At 51.8% G+C, this 22799-nt stretch overlaps 1 protein-coding gene across 4 annotated transcripts in view; it reads right to left on the bottom strand.

The window, feature by feature from the left end:
- The window catches only part of TTC28 (tetratricopeptide repeat domain 28), a 108859-nt gene that overhangs the window by 64125 nt on the left and 21935 nt on the right, over window positions 1–22799 (bottom strand). Inside the window, exon 1 of one of the 4 annotated variants that reach the window (XM_077920540.1) lies at window positions 6916–6937. The exons of 2 other annotated variants lie outside the window; for them this stretch is intronic. In XM_077920540.1, the coding sequence (XP_077776666.1) occupies window positions 6916–6921 (6 nt within the window). In that variant the 5' untranslated portion in view covers window positions 6922–6937. Of the gene's footprint in view, window positions 1–1918; window positions 2428–6915; window positions 6938–22799 lie in introns of those variants that run through there. One more of the 4 variants, XM_077920539.1, reaches the window with a different exon arrangement.

Raw genomic sequence — 22799 nt, 5'->3', positions numbered from 1 at the left:
CTGGAGGTCCGTTCTTAACCTGAAACTGTTCTTAACCTGAAGCACCACTTTAGCTAATGGGGCCTCCTGCTGCTGCTGCGCTGCCGCCGCACGATTTCTATTCTCATCCTGAAGCAAAGTTCTTAACCTGAGGTACTATTTCTGGGTTAGCGGAGTCTGTAACTTGAAGCGTATGTAACCCGAGATACCACTGTACACCTTCTGTGCCTGAAACCCCCCAGAAGCTACATGTACCACAAGGAGGGGCAACTCTGAAACAAGACCACTCCTTTTTCAAGGCCAGCTCCCCAGGGGCCATCTTGGGGGCAGGGGGTTGGTGCCCATCTGTTCTTGCCTTTAAGGGACACTGCCTGGTGTGGTATTGATGAAAGTGGCATAACTGGATACAAATACAAACAGAAGAGGCGTGCTTTCCATAGGGTGCCCACACCAGAACCACCAGCTCCAAACGCATGGGCATTTACGGTACACTCTCCCCACCTGCCAGCCTTCCCTTGCCATCCCCGCCCCCCAAACAAAGAGGCTCCTGTAAAACTATGGAGAGCAAGCAACCCACAAGAGGAGTGGGGCAGAGAAGAGAGCCCTTTGGAGCAGTTCAGAGCTGACCGTGTTTGGGCCTCACCTCAGAGCCAAATGGTGCGGGAACGACGGTCAAGTGCTATTGGTTGGCATCACAGATGGCACCATCCTGGCACCACTCTTAGTCTGGAGCCGAGCAGGCAGCCCCTTTCACGCCACAAATGCAGCGGGGGCTGCCAGCCGCCTGTGCCAGGGAGCTCTTTCCTGCTGTGTCTGAGCAAATGGAGAGGGAGTGTTTCCATCATCTCACAGACCAAGCAGATTCAGGAGACATTTGATAGCCGAGGCCAAGAGCAAAGTGATCTTTCTCCGGCAGAGGGTGGAACCAGCCCTGGTGAGGATTGTGGCTGAGACGTGAGCACAAAGAACAAACTCCAGCCTCTGGTTTTGTGATTAAGCATCGCCTGGGTGAACCGATCCTGCAGAGAGAACCCCGACACTTCGAAGAGCCTCTTCCAGCTGCCAAGAATAATATTTCAGCAGTTTGAGTCAAGGCTTCTGCAATTGCAGCCCAAAGGGGGGTCCAAAGCGCAAACCACAGGACTTGACTCAGCCAGCTCCACCGAATGACAAAAACAGGCTTTGACAAACATGCTGGAGAGGTGGAGAGGGCACTGCCAGAGGAGGGTGGGTGGGAAGGCAGGCAGGCAGGGTGTGTGCATGGGTGCCCTGGTTGCGCCAGCTCCGTGGCACAGCAGAGTACCAAGGAAGAGCGATACCTGGTGGCCGGCACAGCTGCAATATGCAGCACAGGGGACTGACAGGTCCTGCTGCTCAGCGGTGAGCCATCCAGGTAAAGCAGCGAGCCGCCCTGGGAACCCCAGGAGCACCCATCACCCACAGCAGCCCTCCCTTCCCCACCCAACGCCACAGTTGGCTGGCGCTGCCTGCAGAAGGACGATCAGCTTAGGAAACTCTACTTCCAACAAAGCGGCCATATAAGGAAATGGCCTGAAAGAGGGAGATTTACTGCCAGCTGAGACGTGAGCTCAAAGCAGCAGCAGCAGCAGCCCAGCACAACCGCAGTGGCACAGAGAAGGGCAGCCGCCTGGCACGTGCGCAGCGGCCAAGGCTGCACCGAGACGGGTCCAGGGGGGCATCCGCTCCTCCCGTGGCGGGGCAAAGCGCCTCCCCACCCCCGTCTCCCCGCAGGGCTGCCCTTCCTGGGAAGGAAGGAGCACCAGCCAGCGGATGACAGGACCCTCCCTGGCCATGCGCGGATCCCGGGCGGAGTCCGGGCAGCAGGGCCCCCCTTGCCGCTTTAGCCACCTCCCCACACCAGCCCCCCGCCCGGGGGGAGCCCCCTCCCCAGTCGCCTGCCGGGGCCGCGCGCGCTCACCTTCTTCCGGGGCTGCCATTTCATCATATTTGTACAGCCGGGCTCCTGAGCATCAAGCCGGGACGGGGCTGGCGCTGCTGGCGGCGGGCTCAAGGGCTCGGGCAGCGGCACTCATGCTGCCTCCTGCCTGCCTGCCTGCCTGCCCTCGGGGCGGGACAGCTCCGGCTCCGCCGCTCACGGCGCCCGGGGGCCGGAGCGCGCCGCTGGGCGGCCGCGCGGGGAGTCCGGGAGGCGCGGCATCCTCCGCAGAGCGCCAGGCAGGCCGGAGGGCGAGGGGCGGCGGCCGCGCCGGGAAGCCGCCCGCCCTGCCGCGGCCATGCAAGCCCCGCCGCCGCCGCCGAGCCCGGCCCGCAGGAAAGCCCCACGGACCGCGCGCCCCCGCGGGGCTCCGGGCCCTGCGCGCAAAACAGCCCCCAGCAGCAGCAGCAGCAGCGCCTGCCCGCCTGCCCGAGCCCCACATCCACGCCCCGGCCAGCCCGCGGCGCTGCTCCTCCGCCGCCGCCGCCGCCGCCGCCGCTGCACTAATGACTTCCTTCCCTCGCTCCGCGCAGCCCGCCTGCTCCAGCTCGGGAGCGGGCGCCTCCCGGGCCCTAGTGCTCGCCGCTCCGGGCGCCCTCCCTTTGCGGAGCCGGGGAAGCCTCGCCGCGTCCCCGGCAGCGCCGCCTGGGCAAGCGGGGCCCGCGCACCCCGAGGCTGCCTCCCGCCCAGGTTCGCGCCGGCTTGCCAAGCGCAGCTCCCGAGGGGAGCCCGGCGCCGGGAGCCCAGCAGGCTGGACCGAGCCGAACAAAGGAAAGAGTCCGGCCCAGCACAAAAGAAACCTCTTTTGTCTCCCTTGCAAAGCCGCACGTTCCCACTATCTGGACGGCGCATCTATCTAGTTTTCCAGGGCTACGAAGGCTGTTGTGCAAACAGCTCCTGTCAAAGCAGAGTGGGCAGCCCCAAGGGGCTTCCCCAAGGCAGCTTCTCCCAGGCCAGGCCTGGCTTCTCCGTCGCCCACCTGCTCACAAGGACACCCCCCCCCCGGCCCCTCCGGTCCCCTTCCAGCTGCCCTCAGAAGCCAGGGTGGAGAGCCAAGCCCCAGCTGCTCCCCGCAGCACAACTGCCGTAGGGCTCAGCCCCCTTTGGAGCCGGAGCTCCTTGTGTCATCCTCAGCATCAAAGTGGCAGTCAGCACTTTCCCCCCACTAAATCCGGATTTTCCCAATCTATGGATAATCTGCTAAAGGAAGAAAATCCCATAGAAAAGTGCTGCTGAAGCACATGGAGTGAGCAGGGCTTTTTTACATTGGGGGTGACAATTTTGCTGGGTGCCATCTCTTGCCCCCAACCCTGCTTTCATTTTGTTGTCATCTGAGCAAAGAAAGGGATGCAGGTGGCCCTTCATGGCCCATTGTTGGTGAAGGCACATTCATTGTGCTTTTATTTTTAAAACAGCTCTTTGCACAGAAGTGCTTTTGCACAAAACAGCTATATTAAAATTAACAATTTCTCCTTGCAAGCACAGGAGGTGGGAAAGGAAGAGGCAGCATTTCGTGCAAACAATTGCAAAAGCTTGCCTTTCTTGGAGCAACACGTGTTTTTGACCAATTGTTCACTGCTGTTTTGTGCAAATCTGGTATTTCAAGAAATGTGTATTTTAAAAACAATTAAAAATGTTTTCAAGGTGCGCATGCCAAGCTAAACAAGTCCCCATGTGTGCATGCCCTAGCAGCACCTTGTTCAAACACTCAGCCTGTCAGTTTCTTCATCCATTTTAACCCATGACTTACCACCCATTCAAGTAAAAAGTGAGGCCCACCCTGTTTTTTCAACATTGCTTTAAAGGCAAGTGGGAGAAGGGGCTGCCTCTCCCTCCAGCTCCCCATTGGCCATGAAGGCGGGTCTGGCTGCACAGAGGCTATCTGGGCTCTGTATAGGGTGACTCACTTCAAAAGACTGCAAATCACTTTGGAAAAAATACTTTGCTTATCCAGGCAGAATAAAGCTCTTTTCTCAGGGGTATAATCCAGAGACAGGCCTTTGCAAAATGAGGGTCAGCTTATCTGGAAAATTCCCCATCTGACAGGGCAAGAGAGGCTGGGGAAAACTCCCCGCTTAGCACTAATTAGAGAGATGTTGTGTCACTTGGTTCAAGGAGGTGCAGAGCACCCTGCCTGGAGATAAAAGTTGCGCCAGCAGCATTTATCACCAACTGCCAGGCTGGTGGGCTTGAAGGGCTGCTGCAGGGGAGGCTGCTCACTCTCTCACACACACTCGCACACAGGATTATCACAGGGCTCCAGGTGCCTGCCATTAATTGCAATTTATTCAGCTGGGCTGCAAAATGATCAAATAGGTTAATGCAGGATTAAGCTTAATCTTGTTGCAATAGAGAATCGCCTCCTTGCTTGCTACTGATGATGCCCCTGGAAGAGGAGGCAGGGGCTGCCACAGCACAGCACAGCCCTCCCTCCCTCCCTCCCTCCCCTGCAGCTAAGAGAACAGGATGGGGAGGTCTTGGTCGCTGCAGCACTCAGAATGACCCCAACAGATGCGAAACACACAGAGAAAGAAAGATTTGAGAAAGAGCTCTGGGAAACTCTGCCTCTCCCTGAAAGGGTCACTGTACAACATGGAAAGCGAAGAGAAGAGAAACGACCTTGTGGATCCCCACTTCTGATCGTCCCTTCTGCTAAGACCATTTTAGAATCACAGCCAAAACAGGAAGGGCAGAATCCTATAAACTCCCTGGGTCTCATCTCTATCCTGCTTTCAAGAGAAATGTTCACAATGGTCTTTGGCTTTCTGAATTCCCTCTCCTTGCAAAGCTGCCCTGACCTGGCCTTGAGTCACTCTGGGCTTGCAGGCAATCCTGACGATCTTCTGAGCAGATCAGAGGCCAGCCAAGAGCTACGGGGAGGAAGGAGGGCAGATGAGCGCAAGGCCACAAGAGGCCACCACAAGACCTTCCCATGGGGTAAGGTCACATCCTGCTGTTGCACCCAAAATGCCCCCAAAGCGGTACAGCCATCCTGGAAAAGCTGAGCTTTGGGTGCAGCCCAGGATGGGCTAGAATCCAGCCTGAGAGCCCTGGCAGAGGCGGCCAGCTGGCCAGACCTCAGCATACCCTGAGGACGGGCTGGAGAGGTCTCAAGGCACAAAGGCACTGCTGGAAGGCCTTGGGAAGCTGCCGACATGCACAAGTGAGCAGAACTAAAGAAGCTGGGAAAGCTCAGTTGGTTGAGCATGAGACTCTTAATCTCAGGGTCATGGGCTTGAGCCCCACGTTGGGCAAGAGCCTCCCGGACTGCAGAGGATTGGACTAGATTGCACTTGCAGTACCTTCCAACCCTACCATTCTATGATCTGGGGGGAAAGCCACTCTGGGAGAAGCCCCATGCTGGCAGCAATCTTGCCCACGGGGACTGAGGGATGGCGGCTGACCCTGCGGTCACCCAGGTAGCCACACTGACCGATGGGAGTTGGAGTTTGATGGCATCCAAGGGAGGCTCAGTTCCCTGCTGCCCCAGAAGGCGCTGTCCCAGCAGGGTGGAGCTGTGTTCTGGGGAGCGAGGGCCAAGAGGGACAGAGTAGGGCATGGGGTGCCCTCCTTCATGGCCTGTGGGGTAAGGGGTGCCCTCCTGCTCCCTCCCACCGCAGCAGTCTCGCGACCTGCCTTGAGAGGGCTTCAGCTTCAGGAGAGAGGCTGGAGTGGGAAAATTGGAATTTCCTGGCCGGTGAGGGCTTGTATCCTGAGCTCAGCAGCATTATTTTAATGTGATGTTGTGCCTGTGAATTATTTATGGTAGAGTCCCCAGGCACCCGGTTCATTCCTGCGGTTCACTTGACAGGAAATGGATTTTAACTTCTGTTTTCATTGGAGGCCCAAAATGCGACATCTTCGGGGAGAAGGCGATGGATTTTATGAGCCACATTAATTGTGACCCCATTTTTAAGAGGCTTTGGTTACCTCGCTGAAATTTTTAGGATGCTGAACAGAAAATGCATTGTTTGGAAGGACTCCTTCCCTCCCCCCAACCGCCCCATCATAACTGCCCCTCTCCTCCATTCCTAGAAAGCACACATCCTGTTGCCATGGAAACATTTAATCTGATCAAGATGTGGGTCAAGAACCACTCCCAGTGCAGAAACTCCACCTGACCCCATGGAGCTTCTGCCCTCATGCACAGAGAAAGAGGCTTTGGCTTTCAGCCCAGCTTGGGTCAGTCAAAGGGTCGGACCCCAGGGCTGGGCAGTCTCCACAGAGCCCATGGTTATAGTGAGGCGGTTGTCAACGCCCACCTGAGGAAACCTAAGCTCAGTCCAGGAAATGCCACGTTATGGGGTGGACATGTGAAGGTCACGAAGAAGCAAGAAATGAAATTCACAAATGCAGCTTTCACCACAGTGGGGATGATAGGAGCAAGCCCTGGTGGCCCCAGAAAAAGTGGGGGGCAGCTCTGCTCCATGTGGGTGGGATGGAGGTGGCTTAACCATGCAGGGACTCCTTCCTTCCTTCCTTCCTTCCTTCCTTCCTTCCTTCCTTCCTTCCTTCCTTCCTTCTTCTGCTGCTTCTCTCTCTCTCTCTCTTTCTCTCTCTGCTACAGCTCCTCCCTCCCTCCTCCTAGTTCTCCGTGGTTGCCAGGCAACCCCAACCCCATTGCATTAACTATCAACAGAGAGGACCACATCTAGACATGCAGAAATGTATAGTCTGAAACTGTAAAGATCGGGGATGTTCAAAGACAAGGGGGAAAGCCTTCCTTCCCCCACCTCTGTGCCTGCAACTGCAGGCAGACATCGATGTCTGTCTGTCTGTCTTTCTCTGCATCTTTCTCTCTCTCTCTCTCTCTCTCTCTCTCTCTCTCTCTCACATACACACACACACACACACACACACACACACACACACACAAACACACACCACCTCTTAGCTGCCTGGGGGGGCACAGCTTCTTCCAAATGCCAGAAGTAACACCACACCCAAACCCCGTGCACAACCACTCAGCCATCAAATACCTGCATTGTTCAGTGGACAGACAATAAGCTCCACCTGCTGCAGGATGAGAGGGAAAGCCGCTCAGCACTGCCACATGAATGCATGCGCACACGCACCCAGGGACACAGCTGCATGTTTCCCACCTGTGCTTCTCCCAGACCTTTGCTGGAAAACGACACATCCATTTTTGTCCGTGCAGAAAACAAGGAAACGTGGCTTCTTCTACTTGCACAGCATCTCTGAGGCGCACCCGGGGGGAATCCACGGGGCTCATGTTTGTGCCCACCACATTGGAAAGCTTTCAGTGGCCAGAAGGGGCTAGATGAAGAAGACTGTGGCAGCCCTTGCCTCCGCCAGGAGACCTGCTCCATTTGCTAGGGGAACCTCAGCAGTTAGCAACTGCAGAGGCCACCAATTCACTTCCAGTCAAAAGTCCATAGCTGACACCAACCATTCATCAGGGGATCACCCTGATCATCAATGTTTTCAGCATCAAGACTTGACAGCCTCTGCTGGGCGTTGTGACAGCTAGATCCTCAGGGCACATGGTCCTGTCAATTGCAGACTCTGCCTTTCTCTGCTCCGTCTGAAGACCCTTCGGTGCCTGGTTCAGTTTCCACTATGCCTTGAACCTCCATCAACAAAGCTACATGCCTCCTCCTCCTTTAATGGACTTGGGGGGGGGCATTTGGCCAGTGAGGAGGGGCCGAGAAAGAGAGCCTGCCTGCCAGCAAGGGGAGGAGAGAGACCTGAGAACTTGCCAAGCCATCAACCTCATGGCTGGGAGCTGGCCCTGGAAAGCCCCTTCCCACACATGGCCCCTTCCAAAGGAAACAACCCCCCCTCGCCAGCTCTTTCAGGCACCCAAGGGAGTTAGTTGGAAGTGTGTGGGTGATCAGATAAAAGTGGCCACCCACAAGCAAAACTGCAGAAGAGAAGAAACCATTTGAGAAAGAACAGGAGGGTGGCTGGCATGATGGCAGACCAGGCCTGGGAAGGAGACGAACCGGAGATCTGGGTAGGAAGACAAACGGCATTAATTAATTCCCTTTAAGAAACACAACTGGCTGCACTGTGAGATGAATAGTCTCATTTGCAAAGAGCCCCGAGTGACAAAGTCAAACAAATAACTCCATAATTCTTCATTAGCACTTCATCAAACTTAACTATTTCACAGGCTGCACAGGAGAAGGGCAAGTCACATCTTAATATGTTCCAGAGGTGCCCCTCCCCCTTGATGCTCTGTTGTTGGGATTCTCTGAGGAAGGGCGCTGGGCTTTGTCCTGCCTAGAAAAAATGGAAAGGAGGCAGCAGAAGGGTCAGTGGGCCTCCAAGCCCCTCTTCTGGCAAACACGAAGCAGGGAGGGCAAGATGCCTGTCCGTGGAGAGCGGGCAGCCCCCAGGCAAGGGCAAATGGAGATTTGGAAGAGGAAAGCTGCCTTTATCATAAGGGATCTCAGACTTCCCAAAAAAGAAAAAGAAAATGGATGGAAATTACTGAGGCCCGCCAGTCTCAAAATGGGGGCAGGTGGGTGGAATCAGAGCTCTGCAATTAGCAATGTTTTCTACTGACATCAGATCCATCTTTGTAAATTTCTAAATTCTTTGCCACACCATTTTCCTTGTGGCAAGGAGTTATCTAGCTCAGCTTTCCTCAAACCTAACTACAGACATTTTGCTTTGGAGGTATTTTGGCCCACCTCTTTATGCAGAATTTGTTCATTCAGAGGCTCTGAATGGAAAAGGTTGACTCTTTCATACATTTCCCTTCCCACCCCATGTGCCTCTCAAAGTATTTTGACTTAGCTCCTTCAACAACTTCTCCCCCGTTATCCTTTCCTACTTAACTTGCACTTTATCCTTTCTTTCCCCCAAATGGCCAGGACCCTTTCCTCACGCTCACCTGTTACATCTTTCCTCTACCTATCTTATCTATCTGTTTATTGATTTATGTTTGATAACAATGTCAACCTTTTATCTCACTTTCTAATTTCCTTCTCCTTTAGGAGACCTCCCTCCACACCACCCCCTAACACCCCACCCCACACGCCTCTGCCTCCCAGCCCCTTCTACGCAGCGTGCAAGAGGTGGCGGTTGCAGCTGCTGGGATGGGTGCAACAAGGCTGTGGTTGGCCTAGAAAGTGGGGCTGCTAAACGAGGAGACGCCAGGCAGGCGGAGGCCCAAAGCCGCCCAAGGTTCTCTATGGTTGAGAAGCACCTGCTTGAGCATCCTGTCCTACCTTGCCTTTATCCGCTCTGCAAAGGTGAGAGGGAGTTCTCTGGCTGTTCACTAAGAATCACACAGGTGAGTAGGTACAAATAACCAACACATTGCCACTCCAGTCCTCGGAGAGAGCAGCAGTCCTCTCACTCACTCCCTCTTAGCCTCAAAGAAGTGGGTCTGCAGACCCCAACAACGGCACCCACTCCCTTGACACCTGGCTCGTTCAAATCCGCCCCATTTGCCCATTAAACCCAGTCCTGCTGGCATCTCAGAGGGGTCGTCTGCAGAAAACCCAGCTGCCGTTTGCTCTGATTCAGTAGTAAAATGCAGTTTCCCCTGGGTTCATTGGGGGGGGAAACCCAACACTGCTCAGGCATGGACAGACCTGGAAAGCCCAGAGATGTGCCTACAAAGCACAGAGCAAAGGTAAGTGTGGATGAGTCCAAAGTGAGGCAACTTTCTCCAGAAACAGGAGTAATGTCCAGAGATACTGAATCACATCCGCTGGCTAAAAGCAGGCAAAACCACCCCATGCTCTGATTTTTTTCTCAAGGCCTGTCCACAATGGAGCATTATTTAGCTATTATTGTGCTTCTCCCCACATTCAGATTGGACTGTAGCAGTCCAAACCCGCTCACTTTGGTACACGAATAGGAACTTCCAGTTGGGCAGAGACAGCTACACCTCAGGTGTGTGGGGGTTGTTTTTTTAGTTTCCCCCATCCAACAAGTGTGTAAAAACACACAGTAAGGCAGCTATAAATTCTCAGTAAACACTTCTCGGATTGTTGTGCAATATCTGCTGGAGAAATGTAAAACGTGGTTTGCTTGTGCAGTTTTCTGGTTTTGTGTAAATCTGAGAGATCCAAAGAAAACTACAGGGAAGGCTAAGCATACTGGAAAGAGTTGCAAGCAAAGTGGAAAAAGAAATGAAAGTGACAATTGAGCCCCCCTCCCCAAACGCCTAAAACTAATCACCTATGACCTGAAGTGGAGCAATTTGGAGCCCACTTTCCCACAATTCCCCCATATCAAGTAAATCCAAATTTACGGGGGGGGGGGGAGTACTAAGATGGGTGTGGTTTGAGGGCCATACGAAGTATGCAAATTAAAGGGGAATGTAAACACAACTGCAACCCCACAGCATCCTCCCTTTGCTGAACAAGCCTTTCGTGCATCTCTGATCCTCCCAGTGGCCATCTCGGTTCTTCATTGCTTCTCCCCAATTGAGCAGCTGCAGAAATCTCAGCCCTCACAACTGTGGTGAGGAGAACATTCTCCATTCACATGGAGTGTCTGAAAGGAGAACACAGCAAAACGGAAACCTAAGAGCAGAAGGCCTCCTCCTCCTGCAGGTGGGCAGCTCCCTGTAGTTGCTGTGGAGCTGGGCTGCTTGTTTCCAATGCAAATGGACTGAAGGAAAGGTAAGCTTCGCTCAGCTCTCCCTTCCTCAAAAGGCTGCACAATAAAACTATTGTATTGCAAAAGATCTGTTTTGTCTATTCAAAATTCTCCTCCACGCTCTGGAAACATATGGAGGTTACAACATCCATTCTGCTCGTCCTTCCCCAAGGGGTTCTGCACAGGATCCTGTAACAGCCAGCAACCGTTCTCAGGCTCCTCTGCTGCAGAGTCTTCTCTTACGGATTTGCAAGGAGAAGCAAGGTGGCTGGCTGCAAGTGAGGAAGGAGAAAGTGCCCAGTGTCCGCCTGCAGACTCTGCTGGGAAGACATCAGGAAGATGCGAGTGACCACTGCAGCGCCCCATTCTTCCCAATCCACATGAAACCTCCCTCCTGTCCATGGGGGAAACTTCTGTGCAGTAGCCATGGCAAAACACTCTGCCAAACCAGTCCCAATTTATACAGAAAACCACGCTGAGAGCAGCTGGCTCCCCCTATCCTCACTAAGGAGGCCATTCCTAAGAAGCAGCTGTGGGTGCAGGGCAAGAGGACTGGTGCCCTGGCCTGTGCCCCCCCTCCTGAAAAGAGGACCAGGCCCAGGGCCTTATCAGACCCTGAACAGGGCAACAAGGGTCACCAAGCGCCTCTCTTGGGGAAAGTAGTGCCAAGCTAAAGAAGTCACACCTGACAGGGAACGTCCCAGCATCGGAGCATTTTTGCCATGTGTGCCTTGAGTCCATTGGCATTTACTGAAAGTTTAGGCATAAGAAGTTTAATGCCACAGAATATGGGACATGCCAATGATCTGTCTGTCCGTCTGTCTGTCTCTCTCATGCACAGGTCCAAGCTTGCGGAAGACGTCTGCTACCCTTTGGCAGATGCTGCTGCTCCTGCAGCTACAGCCTCCGAGCATTTTCTCTTGGAAGAGCCAACCAAGGGGAGAACCCTCACCTGCTGCCCAGGTGCACAACAGGACATGGCCCCTGCATTACCTCCAGACACAATTCAACCCAACACTCCCCACTCCCTCCCTGACCAGGTTTGTGGTCAAAGCTACGCGGGTGGCACTGTGGGTTAAACCACAGAGCCTAGGACTTGCCGAACAGAAGGTCAGCGGTTCGAATCCCCGCAACAGGGTGAGCTCCCGTTGCTCAGTCCCTGCTCCTGCCAACCTAGCAGTTTGAAAGCACGTCAAAATGCAAGTAGATAAATAGGTACCGCTCCAGCGGGAAGGTAAACAGCGGTTCCGTGCGCTGCTCTGGTTCGCCAGAAGTCATGCTCGCCAGAAGTCATGCTGAGTCCTGCTGGCCACATGACCCGGAAGCTGTACGCCAGCTCCCTCGGCCAATAAAGCGAGATGAGCTAACGGTCAGGGGTCCCTTTACCTTTACCTTTACTACCACCATCACCAGCTGCTCCAAATGTTAGCAAGCCTTCAGGCTTTAGTATTGTTCCTCTGATTCTCAGGGCACCAGGTCCAAGTAGCTACAACGTTGTTCAAATATGCCACATGGAGGATGGAGCAAGCTTGTTTTCTCCTGCTCTTGAGGGCAGAACCTGAACCAATGGCTTCAAGTTACAAAAAAGGAGATTCCGACTCAACATCAGGAAGAACTTTCTGAAGTAAGAGATGCTCCACAGTAGACTGGACACCCTGGACTCTCCTCGCTTGGAGGTTTTTAAGCAGAGGTTGGATGGCCACCTGTCATGGATGCTTTAGTTTAGATTCCTCCACTGCAGGGGGTTGGACTATATGACCCTTGGGGATCCCTTCCAAATCTACAATTCTATGATTCTATAAACAGCCTGGAAGAGAAGTAATACTGGCTTCAATCGCTCTGAGATCTTCAGAGACGGAGGCAACACACAAGACCCCTTCCAAAATGAGCAAAGAAGGGGGTGACAGTGGCATCTGCCCAGGGGCCCTCAACACACACACAACAGCCTCTTCCATGAATGCCTTGAAACACCCACATGGCTTCCTCAACCAGACACCTTCACCATCCAGGGGGTGCAATGCTGGACAATCCAAACACTAGGCCTCCTGTACAGATGAAGAATTAAGACTCTGAAAGAGTCAAGAATGCACAGGGAGGGAGTGGATGGGGTCCACAGACTGGCCAAAGACACTGTGCTCTGCCCCTTGGCCCCATCGCCACAACCTGTTTAGTCCTTCTCATGACATGGGCCAGGGGTCAGTTGCTGCAGCCCCAGATCTTCCTGCCTTCTCTTCATTTCAATTTAACAGGACTATTGCCTGGAAGCTCTCTTCCTCTCACCTGCAGACAGAAGCCTGTCTTTGTTCAGGATGCGCAATTGAAGAATCAAGCAAACTCAGACACGAGCAGCAAAATGGGGGAGTTGCCACCAGGCCCAAGTCCTGACTGGCATGGGCAGCTTGGCAGTGACCCAAGAGGTCCCCTGGTGTAGTCTTTCCAAAAGCAACACACACAGGAACCGCCTGGCAGGGCCAGAGAAGCCCAGGCTGTAAATCACCCAGACAGAAAGCAAAATAAAACAAAGAGTTTTGCTCCGTCTTGTTCCCAGAGTGACGCAGGAAGGAGAACAATGCTGACTCAGGTCTTCTGGACAGACGGCTCCCAAGCGCTGAACTGACACAGCAGCAGCAGCAGCAGCCCCAAAGGCTGGAGCATCAGGAGGGAGGAGTAAAGGCCTTGGCAGCTGGCTGGGAAGGAGACTGATCCCGTTTCCCTTCCTCCTGCCTTCCCAGGGATGGCAGCTCCCTTCCAGCACATATACATCTGGCTGTGAACAAGCTCCCGGAGCCTGGGGACAGGGGGAGGGATCTTCTGCACTAGTGACATCATACCCCTGCCTGCCAACCAGTGTTCAGCCACTCTTGAACAGACCATGGAAATAGTGGGGCAGAAACCACTGGTGCCTCCCCCCCCTCCACTGGAGCCCCAGTGCTGCTCCTTCACCACTAGATCTTCCCACAGGTTCTTCCAGCCCTGGTTTCTTTTCATTTGTCCAGAAAACACCATTTTCCTCATTGCAAAGCAGTTATTTGCCACCCTGTGTCTTCCTTGGGGCCTCCACACACCCTTTTAGGGGTTCATTTGCCTTCCAATGCATCTCAAAGCCCTCAGAGAGGAACCACCAGGAATTTCCCCCTCCAATTCATCTTTCTGCAACAAGTGAGCTGTTGGAGGGTCCCAGGCGCCTCTTCCAATTTCCAGTCCTGGGTCTAGTCAGAGGATGGAGTTCCTCCTTGAACAAGGATAGGTTCTCTTACAGAGAAGCAGTGGAAGGAGTGTACAGAGAGGAGAAGGAAGAGGAGGAGGAGGAGGAGGAGGAGGAGGAGAAGAGGAGGAGGAGGAGGAGGAGGAGGAGAAGAAGAAGAAGAGGAGGAGGAGGAGGAGTTTGGATTTGATTTTTTTTTAAAGATATTTATTAAGATTTTCAAAATATTACAAAATGAAAAAAGAAAAAAGAAAAATACAAAATAAAAATAGTTAAAAACAATTACATCTTTCCATTACTTATCTTTCATTTGCTTGTTTCCCGGACCTCCTCACACCTCCCTTTTTTGTATTCCAGTTCAATTTGTTAGTTCAGCAAATCCTTTCCCTCTTTGTTTGTCCTAGTCTTTAATCTTAAATTATTATAACATTAAGTTTTTACCTGTTAATAATCCATTTTTTCATATTCCTTTTAGCGTTATAGCTAAAAACCACTTAACTTCTTATCCAACATCATTCTAACATTCATTAATTTTACAGTATTACTGTAAGTAGACTTTAAACTTTTTCCAATCTTCTTCCACCGACTCTTCTCCCTGGTCTCGGATTCTGCCAGTCATTTCCGCCAGTTCCATATAGTCCATCACCTTCATCTGCCATTCTTCCCGGGTGGGTAGATCTTGTGTCTTCCAATACTTTGCAATAAGTATTCTTGCTGCTGTTGTGGCGTACAAAAAGAAAGTTCTGTCCTTCTTTGGCACCAATTGGCCGACCATGCCCAGGAGAAAGGCCTCTGGTTTCTTCAGGAAGGTATATTTAAATACCTTTTTCATTTTGTTATATATCATCTCCCAGAAAGCCTTAATCCTTGGGCACGTCCACCAAAGGTGAAAGAATGTACCTTCCATTTCTTTACACTTCCAACATTTATTATCAGGCAAATGATAGATTTTTGCAAGCTTGACTGGTGTCATGTACCACCTGTATATCATTTTCATAATATTCTCTCTTAAAGCATTACATGCTGTAAACTTCATACCTGTGGTCCATAACTGTTCCCAGTCAGCCATCATAATGTTATGTCCAACATCCTGTGCCCATTTAATCATAGCAGAGTAGATTGGATTTGATATCCCGCTTTATCACTACCTGAAGGAGTCTCAAAGCAGCTAACATTCTCCTTTCCCTTCCTCCCCCACAACAAACACTCTGTGAGGTGAGTGGGGCTGAGAGACTTCCGAGAAGTGTGACTGGCCCAAGGTCACCCAACAGTTGCATGTGGAGGAGCGGAGATGCGAACCCGGTTCACCAGATTACAAGTCCACCGCTCTTAACCACTACACCACACTGGCTCTCAAGGAGAGATCAGGAGCCTCTTGGGGTCTTTCAAGTGACCTCTGACAGAAGATGGGCTTCCAGTACCATAAGAATCATGCCCCCCTCTCCCTCCATCTGTTATTGCAGCAGGGGCCACATTTCCTGCCCCCTGTGCAAAAAAAACCCCAACCACCTTGTTTACTATTCCACTGAATGACAGTAGCCTCTAAGTGGAGTACAGGAGGCTCAAAACAATGGAACTAAAATGAATTAAAGCTGATATGAAGATTATGCAAGAAGAATAAGAAGTCATCTTGAAGTGCATGAATCACTATGGCCAGATCATCTCCGCCCAAGGGTGGCCATAGTTGGCATTCCCGCTGCAGCTGGTAAAAGGCATTCCCAACCATTAAGAAAGAGCACAGCTCCATCCACCATACTGTCCAACATTTCTCCAGTGAAAATAGGGACATCCTTTTCCATAATACCTGGCTCATCTGACAGGGTTGCCCCAGCCACTCTGGGCATCCAACATATATAAAAACATAATAAAACATTAAACATTTTTTTTAAAAAACCTTCCTTATACAGGGCTGACTTCAGATGTCTTCTAAAGGTTGTATAGCTCCTTGGCTTGGGGGTCACATAATTCCATACCCTTCAATAATTCTCTGATAAAAATAGGGACGTCCTAAGGAAAAGCAGGATATGCCAGGATCAAATCAGAAACTGGGACAGCTTCTGTAAATCCAGGACTGTCCCTGGAAAACAGGGACACTTGGAGGATCTGACATGCAATGGGGACACATGCAAGGATCACTCCGACAACGGCAGGAGCAAGATCCTCACATGGGAGATTCTGGAACAAGCAGCTGGAGAGGAGGTCTGGAGGGAGAAAACGCACTGAAGACCAGAACACCACTGCCCCATTCAATTCAGCCCCCAGCCCAGAGCCAGTCAAAGTACCCAGAGATCCCATTGTGGAAGCCCTCCTGCTTAAAGCGTCATTTGGCCTTCAGCCTAGTCCCAATGAAAACAATCTGTGCTTTAGATTTTTACTGCTTAAAATCACTGAAGAGATATTTTGTCCTAATATAGCTGTGAAATCTCTTGCCCATGTACCAACCTGTCAACCCTCTTTCCACAATATGATGCTTCAGTTGGGGAGGAAAACGCCACGTCCCTCCAGCTGCCCCTCCAGGAAGCAGAAGGGCCCCTGTCTGGTTGCCCCAGAGGTGTCTCCAGCTTATGCCCACCCTTCCTTTGTGGGTGCCAGTTTCTCATTTGCAGACATGCTATCTACTTTGTTATTTTTATTTTTTAAATGTATCCTGTATCTGTGCTGCCTCCAAAAAGAGCCCAGGGCAGCAAACACACAAAGAATAAAACATTTAAAAACGTGTTTAAAATAATTCTAACACAGCTGCTGGCTAGGAAAGAGCTCCATTGAAAAGGCTTGCTGGAAGAAGGAGATCTGCAGTAGGTCCTGGAAAGGCAGCAGAGACAGCGCCTGCCTCACATCCATGGACAGGGAGCCACCAAGGGGAAGAGTTACAACCCGATATCCTTTGTGGGAAAGTCAAACAGAGACCCTGAAAACGAACCCATTTTTACATTCTTATACAGTTACATGGAAACACCAGGACCAGATGATGGGAACATGAAATGGGAGTGGGTTGGCCCACGCAGTCTTGCCTGGTCTGACTGTGCTGCCTAGAAGCAGAAGGCTAGGAGGCTGGCTGGCTGGCTGGCTGGCTGGCGAGGGGACCAGGCTACTGGACTCCTTGATGGCCCAAGCTTGCCCTGGGCCACAGGGCTCTTCTGAGGTCCATTTCTGCCAAGGAAGATGCCATTATGTGGTTTGTGACTAGGGGACTACAGCTGGACCACCACTAGGCTGACTTCACATGCAAGACTGTAAAAGCCGGGAGAGCTTCTATTAAGAGCAATTAGAGCATGGTGCTGATCACCCCAAGGTTGCAGGTTAATCCCCATATGAGACAGCAGCATATTCCCTCAGGGTCCCTTCCAACTCTACAATTCTATGGCTCAATGTGGGGAGCATCAACAGAGGGCTGCAGGGCAGATGAGAGGTCTGTAGAGCTGGTGGCAAGTGGAGTTTACTGCCCCATATAAGCTCTCCCTCTGCCACCCCATCTCTGTGGGCCCTTTGAAATTAAGCTGAGGGTGGGCCGCAGGCTCCTCACCCCATCTCTAGGACCTTCTGGAAACAAGACATTGCATCTGCCAACACAATATTCTCACTTGTAGCAGGTGATCCAGAAGCTGTGAGACTTAATGCCTAAGAGGCCAAACTTTTACTGGCAATATCCCAGCTGCCACACTTGATCTCTCCTGGTACATCCTGTGCTCCAACATGAACGCTCTGCCTCCCCCAACCCCAATTCCAGCAGAAAGTCACATCTTGGCCGTCCTCTGCTGAGAGAAAGGGCCTTTGCCTGCCAACACTAAGTCACCCAGGCTATTGTTAGTGGTGCCCTGGTTTACGCAACCTCCTTTAACGGGACGGAGGCACACAAGGGCCTCTTTGAGGCTTAGGCAGGCTGGCCAGAGGACGGCTCCAGCAGTGGCATCCGAAGTCCCCCCTAACTGGCCCACTTTATGCTCTGGCAGCCTGAAAGAGCCCTTTGTGGGTCTTTGTATTCTTCTTCAGAAGTACAGTGGTACCTCGGGTTAATAACTTAATTCGTTCTGGAGGTCCGTTCTTAACCTGAAACTGTTCTTAACCTGAGGTACCACTTTAGCTAATGGGGCCCGCTGTGCCGGTGCCACGCGATTCCTGTTCTCATTCTGAAGCAAAGCTCTGAACCTGAGATACTATTTCTGGGTTAGTGGAGTCTGTAACCTGAAGCGTCTGTAACCTGAAGCGTCTGTAACCCGAGGTACCACTGTATCTGGTATCAGCCAGAAAGAAAAAGTTAAATTGCAGGTGAGGAGGGGAGAGGAGAGAGGAGAGATCCCTAAAACAAGAGGTGGGCGCCCACTTTGTGTTACATGCTGTTTCTTGATGTGTGTGATTAGCAGCTGACAGGTTCTGTGAAATATTTCTGCATTACAGGGTATATATTGATTCTTTTAATTTCTTTCAACCACCTTGCTTCTGACAAGACAGAAACTGAGCTTTCAAAGAGTCAATCACCACGTCACACATTTTCTTGGCGGAATGAAGTATTTTGGAAGAGTTTTCTGCAATGTAGAGCAATTCAAGGAGAGAGGGAGGTCTTTGATTATAAATTCATGAACTCTTCAGGGGTTGGACGGATTTTACTTTCTGGCGGAGAGCACTGTTAATGCTGCCTTTCTAGGTCATAAGCAGTCTGCAGGGATGCCCTTCCTAGAGGAGAATTGTTTGGCATAACTTCCTTTCAGCCATTAAACAGTGTTTTAATAAGGCGGCAGGATATGAAAGGAAATGCAAGCCATACATATCAGTTGGGACCAGCTCCGCCATGACTCTTCAGAAACACGTAAAGGGCTTTGCAAACAGGATGGAGGCAGCAGGAGATGCCACCCGTAGGTGGCTGCAGGCTCCGCTCTGCCAAGGGCCCTGCTGGGGTCACATCAGAGCCCAGAGAGCTGCAAGTGCAGCTTGTCTGGGATAGGAACAAGCAACCAGTGGGGAAAGGGAAGCGCTGTTCAGAAGGTTCAGTGCTCTTCCTTTATTTCTGAAACATATTGAGAGGACTACCATGGTCACACAACACTCTCAAAACTAGGATGGAAAGATCTCTCCATTTCAGTTCTCATAGAATAAAAGAATTCTAGAGTTGGAAGGGACTCTGAGGGTCATCTAGCCCAACCCCCTGCAAGGCAGGAACTGCTTCATACGTGACAGATGGAAAACCAAACTCTGCTTTAAAACCTCCAAGAAAGAAGAGTCCACCCACTTCTCATGGGAGTCTGTTCCCCTGTCATTCTTCCTAATGTTTAGTCATAATCTCCTGTCTTGTAATATTGGTCCGGGTCCTGCCCTCCAGAGTAGCAGAAAACAAGCTTGCTCCATCTTCCATCACATCACTGTGCTGCACACTTCCTCCTAATACATGTGCTTTTGTAAACATAGTTTGGCTGAAGAACTGCATCACAGCATTCAGGCAACTATGAATTTCAAAGGACGGTTCTGTGTTTCAGTTCACATACTGTTTCAGAAAATGTGAATTTGATCTATTCGGCTTCAGATGAGAATAGAATCAAATTTCTCCCCCACCCAGCTCCAAACCTGCCTCCCCCTCAATGCAGGGCACCAGTCATCAGCTCATGTCCTGAATCAACAAAGCCACTCCATCTTTCAGTCCAATGGAGCCTCTTCTCTCCCTGAATGGATCCAGTTCCCCTTTCACCTGGCCCAGACATCTCTCGCCTGCCCCGCAGGGCAAGACTCCTTGTCTGTCTCAGTCACAGTGTGTTGCCTTGAACCTCTGCGCATGGCACATTTGAAGGCAGACTGTGGCTCAACAGAGCATAGTGAAGCAATGCAATGTTTTTGTAGGATGCCTCACAGAGGCACCCCCAGATTGAGACGTAGCCTCCTCACTCTAATTAATTACTTGTTTCCCTCTGAAATTGGTTCCAAGAAAATAGAGGGGTTAATGAGAGCTGCTTTTAATAACAGCATGTCCGCCCACCCTATCTCTCCACGGTGCTTCCTCCTGCACCATATGCCACCTCCCCCCCCCCCTCGCAGCATCTCTTCTGACTGTCGCTGCAGCAGCTGTGGGCCAGGGAAGCAACCAGCCAGCACCTCATATCTCTTCCTGCTTTGGCAGTTCTGCTCCTCTCTGCTGAAACCAAGATCAGACAGCAAAAGCCAACATGGATCTTCGTTTTTAAACAGTCCTCTTCTTGTTATGTAGAGCTGACTGCATAAAAGGGGTTCGATTCTTGCAATCAAGGCTGAAGTTCACCCCAACGCTTCACATTCCCACTCAGAAACACTGCTCCACCCGGTGCCTGCTCCATAGGCAGAGAGGGAGGCCAAACCATTTGCTTACAGGAAACGTGGCCAACTGGTGATGGAAACACAGGCTCTTTTCTAGAGCCATGAAATGCTTCCTGGGCAGATGGTACATGACCCTGCCAGCCATGATTGAGGTGCCCCAAACTTGTCCCCCAAACGGTCAACTCTCTGAAGAGATGTCAGCAAGAGGCAGGCATGGGAAGCAGAGGCCACAAAGGCATCCTGCCACAGCATTTGCCATTAAGATAGAAAGGGGGAGTTCATTTGTCTTTGACAAGACTTCTTCCGTTCTTTGTTCTAGGTTTCCCCCCTGCAACTCCATCTTACGACGCACCCCACAGGTGTCTACTAGAGAAGCCTCTGCCTCTGTGGTGGCTCCCTCCGCCCCACCCCACCCTGCCCTAGAGGCAAGACCCCAGAGGCTGCTTTTCCTCCATGGAGCACAATAAGAGGGGGAGGGGCTCCGTCCCCCAGCCCACCCCTCCACGTCACACCAGACCAGCCACTTAAGGAGGCAGGTGCATTTTGTGGGAGATGGGCAAGGGAGCATTCAGCCCTATCCCCCCCCCCAAAAAAAACAACCAATGGTGTGCTCCAAATTCCGCCACACTGGCCGAGCTCACTGCTACACACATGGTTTGGTGTAACATGTACCTTGATCCAGACCAGCTGATGACCAGCTGGGCTATAACTTATTTGGCAGGACAGAGGTCATTTTCTTGGGCACATCTGCAAACTAAGTTTCTCCCACAGTTTAACCTCTGCAAATTTTTCACCAGCCGCCTGCTCCAGTTTAGTGCTAAAATGCCAGAGCGCAAGTGGGAGAAGCTTTGAGGCAGATGCTAGCTGATCTTGGCACCCAGCGGAACAGATGGCGCTTCCTTCTATTTCAAGTGCAGAGAACCCCCAGTCTCAGTCGAGCCTGGGCTCCCCTTCCCAAGAACGTCCACCCACTGTCCCCTCTTCTCAGCAGGAGAGGAGGTGTCCCAATTCTAGGGAATCAATTGTATGCATGCAGACATTCAACCAAATGGGGAGCTCTTGCCTTACCTGGCACAGATGGAGTCATTTCCTGAGCTCTACGGAGCAGGAGGCTTTGCCAGGCCAGACCCAGCCTTTCCTCTCTTGCACAAGCTCCCCCTCCTTTTCCCAACACCATGCAGTAACCAAGGTGAAAAGGAGCTTGGGTATGTTCCCAAATGAAGCAACACTCTGGCCTGTGGAACTCCAGACCACTGTAGCGCATGAGCAGAATGAGGCAAGTTCCCACCAACTTCGTTGGTGCCCACTGTTGCTCCCCCATGCAATTAAGGATTGTGCCTGTGTGAAGAAGGTGGACTTCTGCCTCTTGCCCCCCCCCCCACCTCTGTCCGAAGGCGTGGAATCCACACAGGAGGCCAAGCAGTGCTCTAGGAGAGGGAGACACCCCCCTCCTTCAACACCTTCACCTCTCCTCCACCTGCCACCTCCAAACCATCACCGCCTCCCTTAGTTGCAGGCACATATTTAGAGTGCAATCAAATCCAAGAAGCCATCATTTTTTATTTAGTATCCAAGTGCTAGTCATGAAAAATTTACTCCCTCAAAAACAGTTGCCTGCATTTCATGACCAAAAAATGCAGGATAAAATGTAATTTCCTCGAATGCATTTTGCAAAGGGAGGCAAGAAAACCCAAAACAAACATGCCCTAGGTATGCAAAGAATGTCAATCCTGGCAGTGAAAGCGCTGCCTGGCCTCTCAGCAAGCGGAGGAGCACAAGGAGGGCAGCTCTCTTGAGTGCTGGCACACAGAGGGGCACCAGCAGCCCCTGTCCCTGTGGGCTGCTCCCTCCCTCCCTTGCTCAAAAGAAACAGCCCAGTGGGCCTTTGTCCCTCCCAGTCCCCAATGTGGATCAAGTGGGCAACATCTCCCCATAAGCCACAGGGGGTGGGCCAGCCAGATGTTGACTCAAGCAGGAGTCTTTGGCCCCAGAAGAGGTGGGGTGGAGGGATGCAGGTGCCCATGAGACCTTGGGGGGGGGGGGCAGAGCGTTGTGCTAAATGCAGGTATCACTTAATCATCAGTGGGCAGAGAGAAAGCCATCAGAGCAGCAACAAGAATGTCCTCAGCTCGGGTTCCCCACTCCTGGAATCCCAGCAGCAGCAGCAGCAGCAGCTGTGCCAGATCAAATGCAACCCCTGCCTCCTGACTGGAAGGAACAAGAGGTGACTGCAAAGGGATATTTGCATTCTGGAGGAGGAACAACTGCTGAACAAGAAGAAAGACAGTCGTTGTGGACAACACAGAGCTAAATGGACCAATGGTCTGACTTCGTATAAGGCACCTTCCACTCTTGCCCATCCCCTGACAGGAGGGGGGCCACCCTCAGGAGTCCCCGAAGGCACCTGTGCCTGTGAAAAGGCAGAGGCTGAGTGTACCTCTGGTGCCTTTGTTCCACCAAAGGAGACACAGGCGACTTCTGGAACAAATGCTATCACACAGAACAACACACACAAACCCCCTTGTACTTCTGATGAACTGTCAGCTTTATTTTAACCATCTTAAAGCATTTGCCTGGCACTTTTCCTAAATCAAATCTTTCTTCTCATTTTATAAACTATCTTGGAGAAGTTGCAGTGAGGTGGCTTCATCACTGACACAAGGGCCTGCCAATCAACACGGTGCAAATCTGACTTCTGCTAAAACTCCACACCAAGATCAGAACGGTGGAGAAAGTTGCAGGAGTGTCCCAACAGTTACCACTGACATTCCCTATGGCTGTATGCTGAAATTCTTGCTC

This window comes from Podarcis muralis, chromosome 16, assembly GCF_964188315.1.
Source record: "Podarcis muralis chromosome 16, rPodMur119.hap1.1, whole genome shotgun sequence".
NCBI classification, from domain to species: Eukaryota; Metazoa; Chordata; class Lepidosauria; order Squamata; family Lacertidae; genus Podarcis; species Podarcis muralis.
This window is presented reverse-complemented; position numbering and strand designations above follow the sequence as displayed.